The 16,015-nt window shown below is 39.7% G+C and overlaps 1 protein-coding gene and 1 pseudogene across 3 annotated transcripts in view; one reads left to right on the top strand and one right to left on the bottom strand.

Annotated features, from left to right (window-relative positions):
- Window positions 1-1,781: 1,781 nt before the first annotated feature.
- Window positions 1,782-16,015, bottom strand: part of MTHFD2L (methylenetetrahydrofolate dehydrogenase (NADP+ dependent) 2 like) — a 130,617-nt gene continuing 116,383 nt past the window's right edge. Inside the window, exon 8 of one of the 3 annotated variants that reach the window (XM_041724445.1) lies at window positions 1,782-3,110. In XM_041724445.1, the coding sequence (XP_041580379.1) occupies window positions 2,998-3,110 (113 nt within the window). In that variant the 3' untranslated portion in view covers window positions 1,782-2,997. Of the gene's footprint in view, window positions 3,111-3,481; window positions 6,367-10,563; window positions 11,191-16,015 lie in introns of those variants that run through there. The other 2 variants (XM_041724446.1, XM_041724454.1) reach the window with 2 other exon arrangements.
- On the top strand, window positions 9,717-11,065 carry LOC121472877 (annotated as a pseudogene).

The raw sequence follows: 16,015 nt of genomic DNA, 5'->3' as shown, positions 1-16,015 counted from the left end.
CCTCCCTTCCCTCAGCTCATGCTCTTACATTCTCTTTCTCACGCTGTCTCCTTCTCTCAAATAAATCAATAAAATCTTAAAAAAGAAAAAAAACCCACTACAGTACTGAATCCTAAATTCTCATTAGTCTCTTCCCAGACTGACGTTATGTCAGGACTTCTCTTTATGTATCATGTTATAATCTGTTACTCTTAAATTGAACATAATCTCTCCTCCAGAATCAGCTCCCTTTTACACCTTCCTTGTGATAATTAGTGATAACATCTTCCAGGGTCTAACTACAATTCTCCTAACTCATTAAACACGGTCTGAATTATCCAGGTACTCTCTAATCTATCCAGTTGGGCTTCTACCACTCTCCAACATACGCTTTTCATTTTAGTCGGACTCTTGCTTTCATAAATATATATATGCCAAACTCATTCTCACCTCCATATCTTTGTATTATTGTTCAATCCCCTTACTTCTTCAGGGTCCTTTTTATAGATACTAGCAGGAGAAGGAAGGTTACTTCTCCAAAGCTCCTCTACATGGCCATGGTATATCTATCTTTCATGCAGTCCAAATACCCATAAATAAAGTCATGGTACCAACAAATCAACTTTATCTCCTTTATGTATTGACAAAGGCTTCCTTCTTGACTGGACTTCAGTCAGATTCCTCTGAGTCTTCTTGACTAGGCCTGCTGAGCCCCGTTTTAGAAAAGAATGCTGCTGAGTCAGTTAATGAAGACCACCCTCCCCACCACATCTGATCAAGTTCTCATGCCCCACCCTTGATATCTGGTCTGCCTTCAGCAAGAGTCCTGGTAAGTTAGTTTACCAAGACTCCCTCTACTTTTAATATATAATCCGTTTCCTCTTATAGTAATTTCCCACCTACTGATCTCCTTACTCACTTACTGGATGTAGATCCATAGCTGTCTTTGCTGTATTTGGAGTTGAGTTGAATCTTCTCTATTGCAATAGTCTTGATCCCATTGCAATAGTCCTGGATAAAGTCTTCCTTACCATTTTTAACAAATGTCAGAACAATTTTTCATTTACACTATTTTAAGTCTCTAGAAAGATTCACTTCTGAATTTTAGCCTAGCCAAAGGTCAGAAACCTTCCAAAAATAACTCCTCCTGTACTTTGAGGGGTTGGAGGTGGTAAGCTCAAAACTGCAGACTTCACCTTTTGCAGGTACCTGTACTTTGGGTCATTTTGTCTGTTTGGGGAATTTGGGGCCCTTAAGAATAAAATAGGCCCTTTCTGAGATGTTTGCTGGGAGCTTTGAATTTAAAATCTGTCGGCGTTATCAGACAAAGATTGGTCTGGACTGATTGTAGAATGGGCTGTAGAACCTTTTCTTACATGCTTAAAAAACCTGTACGTTTCCTCAGCATGTTGGTAAAGAAATAGGTAACAATTCTACTCCTTTAAAAAAAAATTTTTACTTATTTATTCATGAGAGAGAGAGAGAGAGGCTGAGACATAGGCAGAAGGAGAAATAGGCTCCCCATGGGGAAGCCTGATGTGGGAATACTTCCCACGACCTCGGGATCATGACCTGAGCCAAAGGCAGATGCTCAACCAGCATCTGAGCCACCCAGGTGCCCTACAATTCTACTCCTGAAACTAATATTACACTGTATGTTAACTAACTGGAATATAAATAAGAACTTGAAACTACAAAAAAAAAAAAAAAAAAGAACAAGAAGAAGGAGAAAGAAATAGGTAACAAATATATATTAACAAAAAAACCACAAATATCTTAAGGAAAAAAGACAGGTATTCTTCAAATTGCTTTTATTATACAGTTGAAATATTATTAATTATAAGTATCTAGTCTATTTTCACACAATTGATCAGAAACACACACTGATAAAGACATGCACTGGGTAAGAATCATTGTTGGTGCATAAACACACTGGAATTGGACATGAAAACAATACAATGAAGTGCTTAGGGTAGTCTCAGAATAGCCTTCAACTGACATTCATGTGTATTTCCTAATTTAAATGGCGTTAGAAATATGGCATCTACTTTGAGAACCAAATGCCATAGCAGAAGAGGTAAGAACAGTGGGGAACAAAGCAGTAGACTTTTTGTCATAGCCTAAGACTTAGCTTTGGCACATTTTGTTAAGTGTCTTATTTTCCTTTCTGAATCTGTGAACAAACCTGACAGTTTTTCTTTAATGCAGTTCTCACTCATTCTATACTATATTTTTCTAATATTTGTGGGAAAATACAACCATAGCTTTGTTGTATATGTTTGGTTTTGGATTTTCCATTATTCTTCAAGGAAGGTATTATCCAAATATTTTTCTAGAATAAGAAAGAAATTACATGTAAACCTAACATATTCTTATCACATTTTCACCATAGAAAGTAGTCATTGCAATTTGGAATGATCATTACCTTTCTAAGTGGCTCTGCATTTTTTGCCTTCTTTGTTTATTTTTCTTTCCTTGAATAGAGTATCATTTCTCATTAAGGGGCCTTATAGGATCCATTTGAGGAATATATGAGATCAAGATCTTACTTTTAATATTTTATCTTTCTTTTAGCAAGTAAGCTCTTTTTCAGCATATGATAAACAGAATATATAAAAACTGAGCATACTTATGTCAAAACCTAAATTACATTTTATAAGGGCACCCATTTGGTTGACAGGACATTTGTTGAAAACATAGTGTGATATTTGTGTCAAAAATATATTCATTTATTATGAGCCCTTTATTGTTTAAAACTATGAACAAATATTATCCACAAAATAAACCGCTGTTACCAAAGCTTTCACTGGAATTGTTTTTTTTTTCTCCCTAAAACTCAAAATCTGTTAGCAGGAAATGCATCAAGTTGTATGAATCATCTGATCCACAATGATTCCATCCATGAAAAAATAAATACAATGTAGAAATAAATAGCTTTGTAGTAAAATATAAAGATGTTTGCCCTTTGTCAAATAAATAAATAGCATGATTTCATTTTGCTTTATTCTTTCACGTGATCTAGTAAATGAGTTTTTTAGCTGCCAGAAGGGTGTTCTTCAGAAGCATTGCCACCGTCATGGGTCCCACGCCTCCTGGAACTGGAGTGATAAAGCTAGCCTTCTTCTTAACAGCTGATGGAGAAAACAGAAAGCAATCTTTATTTTTAATTTTCTCATATTTTTAAATAACCTGAACTGTTAAAAGGTAAACAGAGGTGTATAAAATTTTTTAAAACATTTTTTAAAAAGTAATCTTTACATTCAACATGGGGCTCAAACTTGTAACTCTGATACCAAGAGTTGCATACTCTGGGCATCTGGGTGGCTCAGTTAGTTAAGCATCTGCCTTGGGCTCAGGTCATGATTTCAGAGTCCTGGGATCAAAAGCCCAGTATCCAGCTCCCTGCACAGCAGGGAGCCTGCTTCTCCCTCTCCCTCTCCCTCTCCCTCTCCCTCTCCCTCTCCCTCTCCCTCTCCCCCCCCCCCTCTCATGCTTTCTTTTGTGTGCTTTCTCTTTCTCTCTCAGATAAATAAATAAAATCTTAAAAAAAAGTTGCATGCTTTACCGACTGAGCCAGTCAGGTAACCCAAAAATTTTTAAGAGTTTATATTATCTATTTGAATTGGATAGCAGTAAACTGGAAGTAGTCAGGAGCGCTCTACCAACAAGAGGCTAGTGAGCGACTTTTAAGGGAACAGGTGGAAACAAAGCAAGGTCATTCAATAATGACCTTTCAGTTTTGGCTATCACTTAAAAACTCAATTGGCTCTTTGTGACTGGTTGTCCTTCGGTTTTGATTTTGTAACCTTGAGGCATTTTTAGGCTTAGATTTTGGTTGGCTTACATGGGCTGCCATGGCATTAGAGCCATCTGAATCTAAAAGCCTCCTTGTTTAATTAATTTAACAGAATATAGTGGATTTTTCTGCATTACATATATAAGTCTAACAACCTCAAAACACCGTCAGAATAAGGTAGCCTATAAACACTCACACACTTGGACAATCCTGTGTATGATACCTAATCAGCCTAAGACTGTAGGTTGAATCTCCATGCAGTTAGTTTTACATGATTGAAAATCTATAATCCATGAGTGACCCAACTACCTTTAATTCTAGTTAACTACTTCTAAAATACATGATATTAGTAACAAAGGGGGAACAGGATATAGACAGTTCAGCACACACCATTTGTTAAATTGATAAATTCCTGTTCTAACAACAGCATCATTTATGTGTGAATAATACATTCCCAGTGCAGTCTAATAAAAATCATCAAATATATTTGAATTACTGAGCATATACACATAGTCCTGTTCTAAGGTATGCAGACTTCTTATTCAGTGAATAGACTCAAAGAAAACGACAGAGAACTTTCAGCAAGTCTTATTTAAGAATGTTTTCACACCCACATTATTACACGTGAATGGTCCCCTGCTTTGACCTGCTGGTTTTATGCTTTGTCATGTGAATATGAACAATGAAGTTTTCCCAGATAACTCTTTTATTGTCAGTTAGCACAGACAATACTTCTTTAAAACATACTCTGACATTATTAGTTCACATGTTACTTAGATGCATTGCCTTTTACAAATTTTGCTCGTATATGCTTCTATAGGAATCAAAACTAACAACTTGGGCCCTGAGTGGCTCAGCTGCTGAGCATCTGCCTTTGGCTCAGGGCGTGATCCTGGGACTCCGGGGATTGAGTCCCACATCAGGCCTGCTTCTCCCTCTGCCTATGTCTCTGTCTCTCTCTCTCTCTGTGTCTCTCATGAATAAATAAAATCTTAAAAAAAAACCTAACAGGTTTTCTAGATCTCAAGTATTATTTTTGTATGATTTATGTTGCCTTCTAGAAATAGGGTTTGTAAAGTTTACACTTACCTTTATTTGAAGTTTAGTAGTACTCTAGAATTTTTTTTAATCATAGGAAGAGCAAAGGAATAATATTCTTTTGCTTAAGTCCAAATAGGCTTAAAGACATCACCAAAAGAAAAAAAAATCCAGTTTGTATGTATTATCAATCATGGTATGTAACAAAGAAAAGATAAGAATACTTATGATTTGGAAGGTAGTGGATTCGTTTTCCACAAAGCTTCTCTACACACAAACATGTCTTTTCCCTCATCACACTTCCATCCAATGTCAAAGTCTAGGCTAGGTCAATAGCCACTTCACAAATAGCTATGAATTAGCAATCCTTTCTTGCTTTGCTCTAGCTATTCCTTCCACCTGGAATACTCTTCTATTTTATCCAAATAAGAAAATCCTTATTTAAAAGCCAATAAAATGTTACCTGGCTATAATTTTTCTCAAAAACTCACCTCTCCAATGTTGAATTAAAAGCCCCACCACCTGTATTTCCAGTAACTTTATATGTAACTCTGTTATGGAAATTAGCAACTGTGTTGTCTGTCCCCGTTAGCTAGGCACTAGCACCTGGATGGTGGAAGCCAAGGCTTTACAGCTGGTGCTGTCGTCACTGGGTTTCATCTGCGAGTTGCACCATGCACAGGTCATGCATTCGGTAAATTTTGATGAAGTGAACTACACAGCCTTTGAGATTTAAAATCTAAAATCAATCTGCAGGAATGTGTCAGTGGATACAGACAATTTATTTCAAGCTAATTTACTGAAAAATTCAAGCTACTAATTTGCTTGATCATGACAAATTGCCCCTTCCCCCCTTTTTAATAAGCTGACTTGATAGCATGACCAGTGCCTTCCAGGACTTTTTCTACAGAATTGGAAATGCCATGCTTTTAAAATATCAGTGGATCTCTGGCAGAAATGTACTATGCTACGACTATTTACTCTGGTAGTATTTAAAATTATGTATTTGTAAAGTCCCGAGTTTGAAATACTAAAGGGTAAAAATAAAAGACTACTGGTAAATGAAGAATCAAGTACAAACTAACTGCAATGGAAAACAAAATTATTCATTTTACAGTCAAAAGGTAGATAAAATTCATCATGTCAGGGGATCTGCTGTAGGTAAAGTCATTTTATATAATTTGGTTTTCAACTTTGAAAGGTAAAGTGGCTTGAAATTATGCATATAAAGATCATATTAACCATAGCTACTATCAATTAAATACCTTCTACTTGCCAAGAACTTTACAAATATTATTGTGATAATCCATATGGAATTATTATTTCATCTTAATAGATGAAGAAAGTGTTTCTCCCTGCAGTTAGAGTGACTTACCACTCCCTTATATGGTGGAGATGCTATCTACAGCCCAGTTTGAAACATTCTACGATTCCATGATTCCACCCCATCCCAATGCAACTGTATTACCATGACCTGAATAAGTAGAAAAGTCCCAGGAAAGATTCAGGTGCCAAAATTTGATGCAGTGCTCTCAAAGGATTTGGAGGATTGTCTGAAAAAAGATATAAGGAGGGAAGTTCTAATAAAGTAACTTTCCTACATTTTTACTCTGAGTACTCACAGCTCATCATCTCTGAATTATATCCAGCACTTCAAATTACACAGCTGGCTTAGCAGTCTGAGTTGCTTTCTTCCTGGGTGTCAGATCAGATAAACCACTGGTCTGCTCAGGTACCATGACACTCCTCTTCCAAATTATGTTTTTCACAATGTGCTTATGTTGCATTTTTTTGCTCAAAAAAGTGAGGTTTGGGGTGGAAGGACAGAGGAATGAGGATGAGCTGTTGCACAAAATAACATCTGCCTGAATCTGTAGCTTATGTCTGCTTTTTTGCACATTCAACTTGTAGAAGGTAACACACATTTACCTTGCCTTACCTATCACTTCATAGAAACACACTGTGTGATGGGTAGTGGGCCTTTACCTGCCCTGGGCGAGGGCTTCTCTGGACATTGACAAGCGCTCAGTGGCACCAACAGAGCCCTGAACACTACTCACTAGGCAGAAGATTATATCACTATGAATACCCCTGGCTATCAAATATTGTCCTTTTTTTTAATTTTTGAAAGAAAGTGGATGAATATGAAAATTAAGTCTGTACACAGTCACGAGAGGTCAACTGTGATGAGTTTGATGGAAAACAAGCCATACAAGGTCTCCATCCCTTTTGAGTTTCATGAGAATCTATATCTGAGAAAGAAATAGAAGTTTATTTGCTGCTGGCTAGGGTTAATGTATCACCTATTTACAGAAGAACCAGGATATGGAGGTACTGATTTCTCAAGAAAGGTAGGGAATTATCATTGGCAAATGCCAGTGGGTAAAGATGCCAATTCTTAAAAGAAATTCTCTAGACTGATGATTTTGCATAACTATCTCAGGGTTGTCCTACCTGACATATTTATGAAGCATCAGAAGTGGCTTGTGAGCTTAAATTAGTCTTGTGAGAAAGAGTTAAATTCAATATGTCTGATGCTCTGAAAAGCATCTTCCCCAATCATGTCTGTAAGAGCGTAAGTTAACAAGCATTACATCACCAGAAACAGCTCTCCTTGGCTGGTCTCTCCCTAAGGGCAGACAAAGGTTTGCACCTGCTTGTAGAAGATGATGCTTTTAAAGATTGATCCTATTACGTGTGAGGAAAAGTGTTCTATATGCTATATTGAAAAGAATCACAGAAGCACTTTAAGGCAACAATCTCCTTCAGAGACTTATTTATTCTGTGTTTAGGTGTAAGAGAGTATATGTGTATGTTAAGGAAAATGCCAAAAATTCTGTATGTATGAAAACCAGGTACAGGATCCTCCCAGCAATCCAAAAAAACCTTTCTTACGCCATGATGGAGTAACAGAAGAAGCATATACCATTAATTTATAGGGGAAAATTTTTGAGCATTCTTAGTCCTAAAAAATAACCTTTTTGGCTTTTCTGACATCTTAGGACATACCTTGCTAACAGATGTGCAAAATAAATGGGGAGAAGCATAAGTGCTCACAGACACAGTTCACAGCTCTGGCTGCTGGATACGGACATGCTGAAGTGTAGTTCCCAGGGAAGGAGCCTTGTGGGGCCCCTCTCCCTGCTGGGGGTGTGCACTGCCTCTGTGCACACTGTAGGTCAGATGCTCACTGTGAAGCAAATACTGAATGCTTTTGGCTCTGCACCTATTCTTTGTTGTTGTTGTTGTTGTTTGCTTTTTTCAGAAAAGCTAAAAACCTCAGATTTCTTTCACTTAGTGAAAACAGATACTAATGTAGTTTTGCTCTGTTTTTTTTTTTTTTTTTTGTAACAGCAAAGTGGCAACATGAACTTTCAAGAAGCAGGGGAACATGCCTTAGATCTTGATCAATATCAGGATTTTCATGAGAGGCTCATGAACAGATACTGCGCTATCAGGATTAGATTCAGTTTCATGAAGTTAACATGATTCGAGAGTTACTGAAACCATTTGACAGTGAACACAAATAAAACAATCATTAGATCCTATTGTTACTTGCATGGAGCTTACTCTGGGGAATGAGAGTCAGAGGAAAATGACTTGGTCGTGTTTAAAACAGGTTTCTGAAAATAAAGACTATTTTGAGGAAAGACAATAATTACCACGGCAATTTATTTCATTGGCCTTTCTATAAACTTTATAGACACCACAGAAGTAAATTCTATAGGCTTCCTTGAGGGTGATAGGGTTCTGCTAGCATGATCTAGAATATCAGAGAGGATGTTCAGTTGTATAGAAGGGGAAAAGATGACCATTTAAAATCAGTCCTTCGGGATGCAACACTTGCCTCTGTACATGCTACTCTCTTTGTTTGACGTACCCTGCCTCTACTTTTCTACCTGATGAATATTTATTCTTCCTTTGCAAATCTAGCTAAATGTCACTTCCTTGTGCTCATTAACTCTCCAGGCTGAATTAACTGTTCATTCACTGACCCATAAACTTAGTAGAGTGGCTTTCAATTTGCAGTTATAATGAGTGCTGTAATCTCCTGACAAATGTAGTCTTGCTACTTATGGCTCCCTCCCACCTCAAGATTCTAGAGCACACTTCTGAGAATCATTTGCTGAAGGGAGAGAGATTTCTCTTAGTGGTGGTGTGAGGGGGCCAGTGTTATACGTGTTAACAGTAGCAAAGAGGAAGTTTAAAACATGGCTGAAGCTCACTGCTTCATGAAGCTACTTCACTAGGGACTTCTGGTTTCCCTTTCAGGCCCCAGGCAAACCCCTAGGTGCAAATGCTTGAATCACAGCTGCTAATGCCCCATGGGTCAAAGCAAGTCACATGGCTAAACTCATATTTAAAACCATGGGATAAGAAGAATGATAAAGCCACATTGCCAAAGGGATGTCCATATGGGGACAGGAGGAATACGTAGTCATTTTTTTTTTATAATCTACTAAAATAGTCTTTTGGTTTAGAGACAAAAATCCTCTAACCTGCTGCCAGACTCATTCTTTGAAACACAGATTATTTCATTGATCATTTCAGCTTTGGAACATTTGATGAATCTTTATTGTCTTCAGGATAAAGTATAAACCGTTTGTCGTGGCAATTAAGGTCTTTTAGGATCTGGCCCTACATCCGGGTCTGGCATTATTTCCCAACCCTTGCACATTTTCCTAACTTATTCACAGTTCCCACACTGGCTCCAGTTTGGCCCAGATAGATTCACCACAAATATTTCTTGAGAAAGACAGCCAGAGCCACTGTCCCTTGGAACTTATAGTGTAGCTAGGAGACAGATATTAAAAATATAATTACCCCCTTTTTTTTCTGCAATAGGTTTGCCACCCATTGTTTCACACCCATAGTGAAAACCACCGCTAAACCTAAACCAAAAATGGGACAGGAAAAGACTCACATCAACATCGTCGTCATTGGACACATAGATTCGGGCAAGTCTACCACTACTGGCCATCTGATCGACAAATGTGGTGGGATCGACAAAAGAACTATCGGAAAATTTGAGAAGGAGGCTGCTGAGATGGAAAAGGCTCCTTCAAGTGTGCCTGGGCCTTGGATAAACTGAAAGCTGAACGTGAACGTGGTATCACCATCGATATCTCCCTGTGGAAATTCGAGGCCACCAGTATTATGTGACCATCACTGATGCCCCAGGACACAGAGACTTTATCAAAACATGATTCCAGGCACATCTCAGGCTGACTGTGCCGGCCTGACCGTCGCTGCTGGTGTTGGTGAATTTGAAGCAGGTGTCTCCAAGGATGGGCAGACCCGTGAGCGTGCCCTTCTGGCTTCCACACCGGGTGTAAAACAACTAATTGTTGGTGTTAACAGAAGGATTCCACGGAGCCACCCTGCAGCCAGGAGAGATCCGAGGAAATCCTTAAGGAAGTCAGCACCTACATTCCGAAGACTGGCTACAACCCGACACAGGAGCACTGGTGCCAGCTTCTGGCTGGAATGGGGACCACGTGCTGGAGCCAAGCGCTCACAGGCCTTGGTTCCAGGGACGGAGAGTCCCCCTAAAGACGGGAGCCCGCGGGCCACACTGCTGGAGCCCGGGCCTGCGTCCTGCCGCCGCCCCGTCCGCCCGACAGGCCTCGCACCTGCCTCTCCAGCACGTCCACAGCATCGGGGGTGTCGGTGCTGGCCCGGGCCGAGCGGGCCTGGTGCTCTTAGCCTGGCGCGGGGGTCACCTTTGCTCCGGTCAATGTCACAGCTGAAGGAAAGTCTGCGGAAATGCACCATGAAGTGAGGCTCTTCCTGGGGACAACGTGGGCTTCAAGGTCAAGAGCGCATCTGTCAGAGATGTTCGTCGTGGCAACGAGGCTGGCGACAGCAGCAATGACCCACCATGGAAGCAGCGGCTTCCCGGCTCAGGGGGTTATCCTGAGCCACCCGGGCCAGGTCGGCGCTGGACACGCACCTGTGCTGATGGTCACGCAGCTCCCAGCGCCGGCAGGTGCTGAGCTGAAGGAGAAGACAGATCATCATTCTGGAAAAAAGCTGGAAGATGGTCCCAAGTCCTGAAATCTGGGGCTGCTGCCATTGCTGATGTGGTTCCTGGCAAACCTACGTGTGTCCAGAGCTTCTCTGACCGTCCTCCTCCGGGCTGTTCTGCTGTTCGTGACTGTTTGCGCGGATGTCATCAAAGCAGTGGACAAGAAGGCCGCTGGGGCTGGCCAAGTCACCGGGTCTGCCCAGAAAGCTCCGAAGGCGGAATGAATATCATCCCCGACACCTGCACCCCAGTCTCCATCGGTGGTGGAAGAAGGTCTCAGGACTGTGTCAATGGGCCATTGAAGTTGAATAGTAAAAGTCTGGTTAATGATGACAACGCACCGTAAAACCTTCAGAAGGAAAGGACACTGTTTTGTGGACCATTTGGGTTTTTGTGTGTGTGTGTGTGTGTGTGTGTGCGTGTGTGGCAGTTTTAAGTTATTAGTTTTAAAATCAGTACTTTTTATTGGAAACAACTTTTTAAAAACAATTTTACTTATTTGTTCATTACAGACAAAGAGAGGCAGAGACACAGGTAGAGGGAGAAGCAGGCTCTACGAAAAGAGCCCGATTTGGGACTCGATCCCATGACTCCGGGATCATGACTTGAGCTGAAGGCAGATGCTCAACCATTGAGCCACCCACCCAGTCTTCCCTAATGGAAACAACTTGACCAAAAATCTGTCACAGAATTTTAAGACCCATTAAAATAAAAGTTTAATGAGAAAAAAATATATATATAAAATTACCCCCAAAATAATTGAACTCTGGTTAGGAAATGTGCTACCCATGTGACTGTGAGGAGGCTCTAACTGAGCACTGCATACACATATGGGGTTTATCTATGCCAAGCCCAGAAACATGAAGGATAAATCAAACTTTTCCATGTGAAATGAAGGGGTGGGGCATAGACACTGTTGGTAGGTGGAACAATGTCTGTGGTGAAGGTGTAAAGAAGCTTCCTTCAGGTGGAAAGGAGCATGAACCCTTAGAAACGCTGCAATAAGGCCAGGGTTGCCAACATGTAGGTATGAAGGAGAAGATTCCTGCTCATGCAGAGCCCAGAAGTAATTTTAAATTTAGAGGAAAAGAAATCTATCCTGAGCAAGATAAGATCAAGTGGGGAAGCTGTCTGCTTTGTGTTGGTGTATTTCTCTAATGAAATGAGTTCATCATCTGACACAGAGGAAAGGGAGATAATAAAAGTAAGAACATAAAGTAAGATGTGCTAAGATGGTAATAAATTCTAGTTCTCCAGTGAGTAGCTCAAGGAGGAAACACAAATCAGATATGAGCATCAAAGAAAGATCTGTAGACAGAAAAGCTTCAAGATCTGATGGATGCCAGAGGCATAAGAAAAAGGAGAGACTACAGTGAAGACATAAGGAAATAGTAAAAGCAAAAGGAGGTTTGATCTGACAATGAATTTGATGCAACAGAGGAGCTGACAGTAGTTCATTATGACCAAAGTGCATGAGAAAACAGAGTAGAGTGAGATGTAGTGGGGGATGTAGCCATGGGCTGCATGACCCCCAGGTGAGGGGGCAGGACATTTAGATGGGGTGATGGCAGCTGTAATTATTGTGTCCCGGCGAATAAACTTTCAAGTCTTTTGTGAATAAACTTGGTTATTTTTATAGGTTGGAATAGCCAGTTTTGCAAAGCGAGAAATTGGGTGTGAAAAATGTATACTACATGATAATTTCAGAAAATGACAGAGAAATTCACATTGCATTTTCACAAAGTTTCAGGTCCTGGAACATTATTCAACTATTTCCAAGAAATCCTTTCTTTGCCTGAAGTCTGAAATCTAATCTGTCATGCTCCTTTTTCTCCACTCAGTGGATGACTGACTACACTCTTCTGGTTACTAGATTCAGATTTCTAAAGTAAAGAATTTAGATGGGTGTGGCCTGACATCTTTTCCACTGAAGACAACTATGTATCAAGGTCAAGATTAGAACAAGAAGTATGGAGCAGAAGTCATTAGGTTATTTTATACTTAAAATTTGAGATGATGACAGGGATGATGGAAGAGACTACATGTCCAGTGTCTATGTCTCAAAAAAATCCAGGAGTGACACGTGATCACAAGGTGTGGAAAGATTACTCATGAAGGATACTAACAGCAACATAAGAGACATCAAAATGCCCTTTAACAAGTCAAGTAAGAATGAAAGGAAGCGTATGTGACCATTATTAATCTTTGGCACCAGCAATCCATGTCTCATGACTGGGTGTCTCTGGCTGGTATGTTCTGTGTCATTATTTTCTCTGGAAACTTTATGCTCCCAGGTTCCTAGGGCCTGGACTTCATAATTCAAATTCTTGCCTAAGACACTTTGTTAGACACTCCACAATTCTTTGGCAAATAGTGAATGTCTGCTTCAGTATATAATGTACTCCAAAGGTTCCAAATAATGGAATTTCCAGATGTATCTAAACAACTGGTTTTGCTAGTATGGCTTGGAAGTTGCATATTCTGGCAAAGTTAAAGAATATATTTGTGCTTTATAAATGCATTTTTGGGTGGAGGATGAGGACCTCACATCTCAGGTTGCTGTAATATTGGTTTATTTCTCTTTGTATTTTGTCCAGTTCTCCATCACTTTTAAGGAAGTACTCCATGATCCATGTCAGATTTGCAACAACTGATTTTTAAAACCAACTTCCTTCCCCAAAAGGAAAAGGAATGATTCCTTATGTGTGGCAAGACAGCAGATGAAAATTTCTTGTTTTTCTCATATGAATTTCAACCTTCTATATTCTAGTATACCTGTGTAATTGTCTAAATTAAGTGCTTGGAGAATTTTCCCATGCTTCTAAATGTAGGCCATTTAGGCATGACCTCTCAAACACATCTACTATAATGAAGGGGGAGACAAGCTTCAGGAAAATGAAGTATGTGAATAACAACCAGAAAAACCTGACTGGCATAGGACTGGAGAAATAGTATGACTCAGGAGGTAATATGGAAAACACTTCACTTTCTCATATGGTTGATATAAAAATGACACTTAAGAGCATGATGAGCTAGAGAGAGGAAAGGGCTCCTTGACAAGTGAATGGCTCACCACTGGACACTTGCAGGGCAACAAGGACTCAGATATCCCAAAGGCAATTCACTAATGCTTCCTTTTGCATTTATCTGGTTGCCTGATTCTGGGGTTTCTACAAGATTTCTACATATATTAGGACATTTATTAGCACAGCACCTTTGGAGCAGCAATGGAACAGGCAGGATTACAGAGTTTGAGTATGAGACTGATCCACATGTCTAGACAGATTGTTTTGGCTTCATTAGCATTGTAAGTTGCACTTACCAATGCACCCCTCACCTATTTACCATACTATCTGTATGTGTAGGGTGGCTAAGCCTTTGCTTTTTCTTTATTTTTTTTAAAAAAGATTTTATTTATTTATTCATGAGAGACAGAGAGAGAGGCAGAGACACAGGCAGAGGGAGGAGCAGGCTCCATCAGGGAGCCTGACATGGGACTCAACCCCGGGACTCCAGGATCACGCACTGAGCTGAAGGCAGATGCTCAACCACTGAGCCACCCAGAGGTCCCGCCTTCACTTTTTCTTTACATTAAATCCCATCTATCCATATGTCCAGGTACCTGCCTCATAGATATGAATACCAAAAAACACCACTCACACTCTTTGGAAGGCATTCAGTCGAGCCAAACAGCAAACCAATAACCAAATGAAAATCTGAAATTCCTTTCTGTAAACTCTGTCTATGGCTTATCCATGGAACCTCCTTTCTGACTATGGATGGTGTCAGCTATCAGGGGCAGTTTCCACTTTGGTAGGCAGGAGTAAGGATTACTGCCATGTGTATTTCTAGTACTCTACCCAAAAGACTAACAATATCTCCCTTTCATTATTTCTTTAGGAGAAACATAATTATCATTTACTCCTGTCATTCTCCCCAATCCTTTTTCCTCAAGCTACTGAACATTCCTATCATATAGTGAGAAATCTGTAGGCTGTTTAAAGTGTCCTCCAAGTCTCTTGGCAAGGCCTCGATGTCAGGAATCTGCCATAATCAACCCAAGATACTAAAAGATAAAATCTCCTTCCATAGATATTTGTACTTTAATATGGAGCCCTGAGAAACAACTACAAAAAAACCCAAAAACAAACAAACGAAAAAAAAAAAACAACAACAAAATCTCATCATTAGGTATAAGAGAAGAAAGACTTGTAGATGTACCTTCATTTCTCTTGTTCTTGTGGATGTCCTTTTTGTGCTTCAACTTTTAACTTCTCTATGAAGGTAGATTGCTCAATGTCAAATATATTCCTCTGAAAATAAAATCTTTAAAGCTGACCTGATTTCAAAGACCTAGACTGCATAATGAGCTCATTATGCTACACTGTAAAATGTAAGTGTGCTGTGAGCCACAGTGGCGGTAGCTGGCTCACTAATAAGGATCTCATAGTGACCATTACTACTTGTTTTCTGAACTGACCTGTATAGGCACTATGACCACGGTGTTTGTAACAGTCTCTCTAACAGAGGTTTTTGCAAATTTCCATCAACTTTTTAAAAAAGATTTTATTTATTCATGAGAGACACAGAGAGAAAGAGACAGGGACAGAGGCAAAGAGAGAAGCAGGTTCCCTGTGGGGAGCCTGATGTGAGAATAGAATCTAATTATGGTGGCACTGTGATCTTGGACTTCCAGCATCCAAAACTATAAGAAATAAATGCTTATTGTTTAAATTACCCAGTTTGTGGTAATTTGTTATAGCAGCCTGAACTAAGACACATATCATCAAATTAAATGATTAACACTGAAAACTGAGTTGGTGGGAAGTCACTTTAACTTTGTTTTGTTTGTTTGTTTTACAATATCATAGATAATAGTTACGTATAAGTGATCTACTTCGAAGATAGTACTCTTTCCTTAGAAACTGGCAATATGGGATCCCTGGGTGGTGCAGCAGCTTTGGCCCAGGGCACGATCCTGGAGACCCAGGATCGAGTCCCACGTCAGGCTCCCGGTGCATGGAGCCTGCTTCTCCCTCTGCCTATGTCTCTGCCTCTCTCTGACTATCATAAATAAATAAAAATTAAAAAAAAAAGAAACTGGCAATATTATCTTGCTTTCCCATCTTGTATAACACATACTTATGAGTAACTAGTGCCAAAATCACTTCCAA

This window comes from Vulpes lagopus, chromosome 12 (assembly GCF_018345385.1).
Source record: "Vulpes lagopus strain Blue_001 chromosome 12, ASM1834538v1, whole genome shotgun sequence".
Lineage (NCBI taxonomy): Eukaryota > Metazoa > Chordata > Mammalia > Carnivora > Canidae > Vulpes > Vulpes lagopus.
The sequence above is the reverse complement of the archived record's forward strand: the minus strand, read 5'-3'. Positions and strand labels throughout refer to the sequence as shown.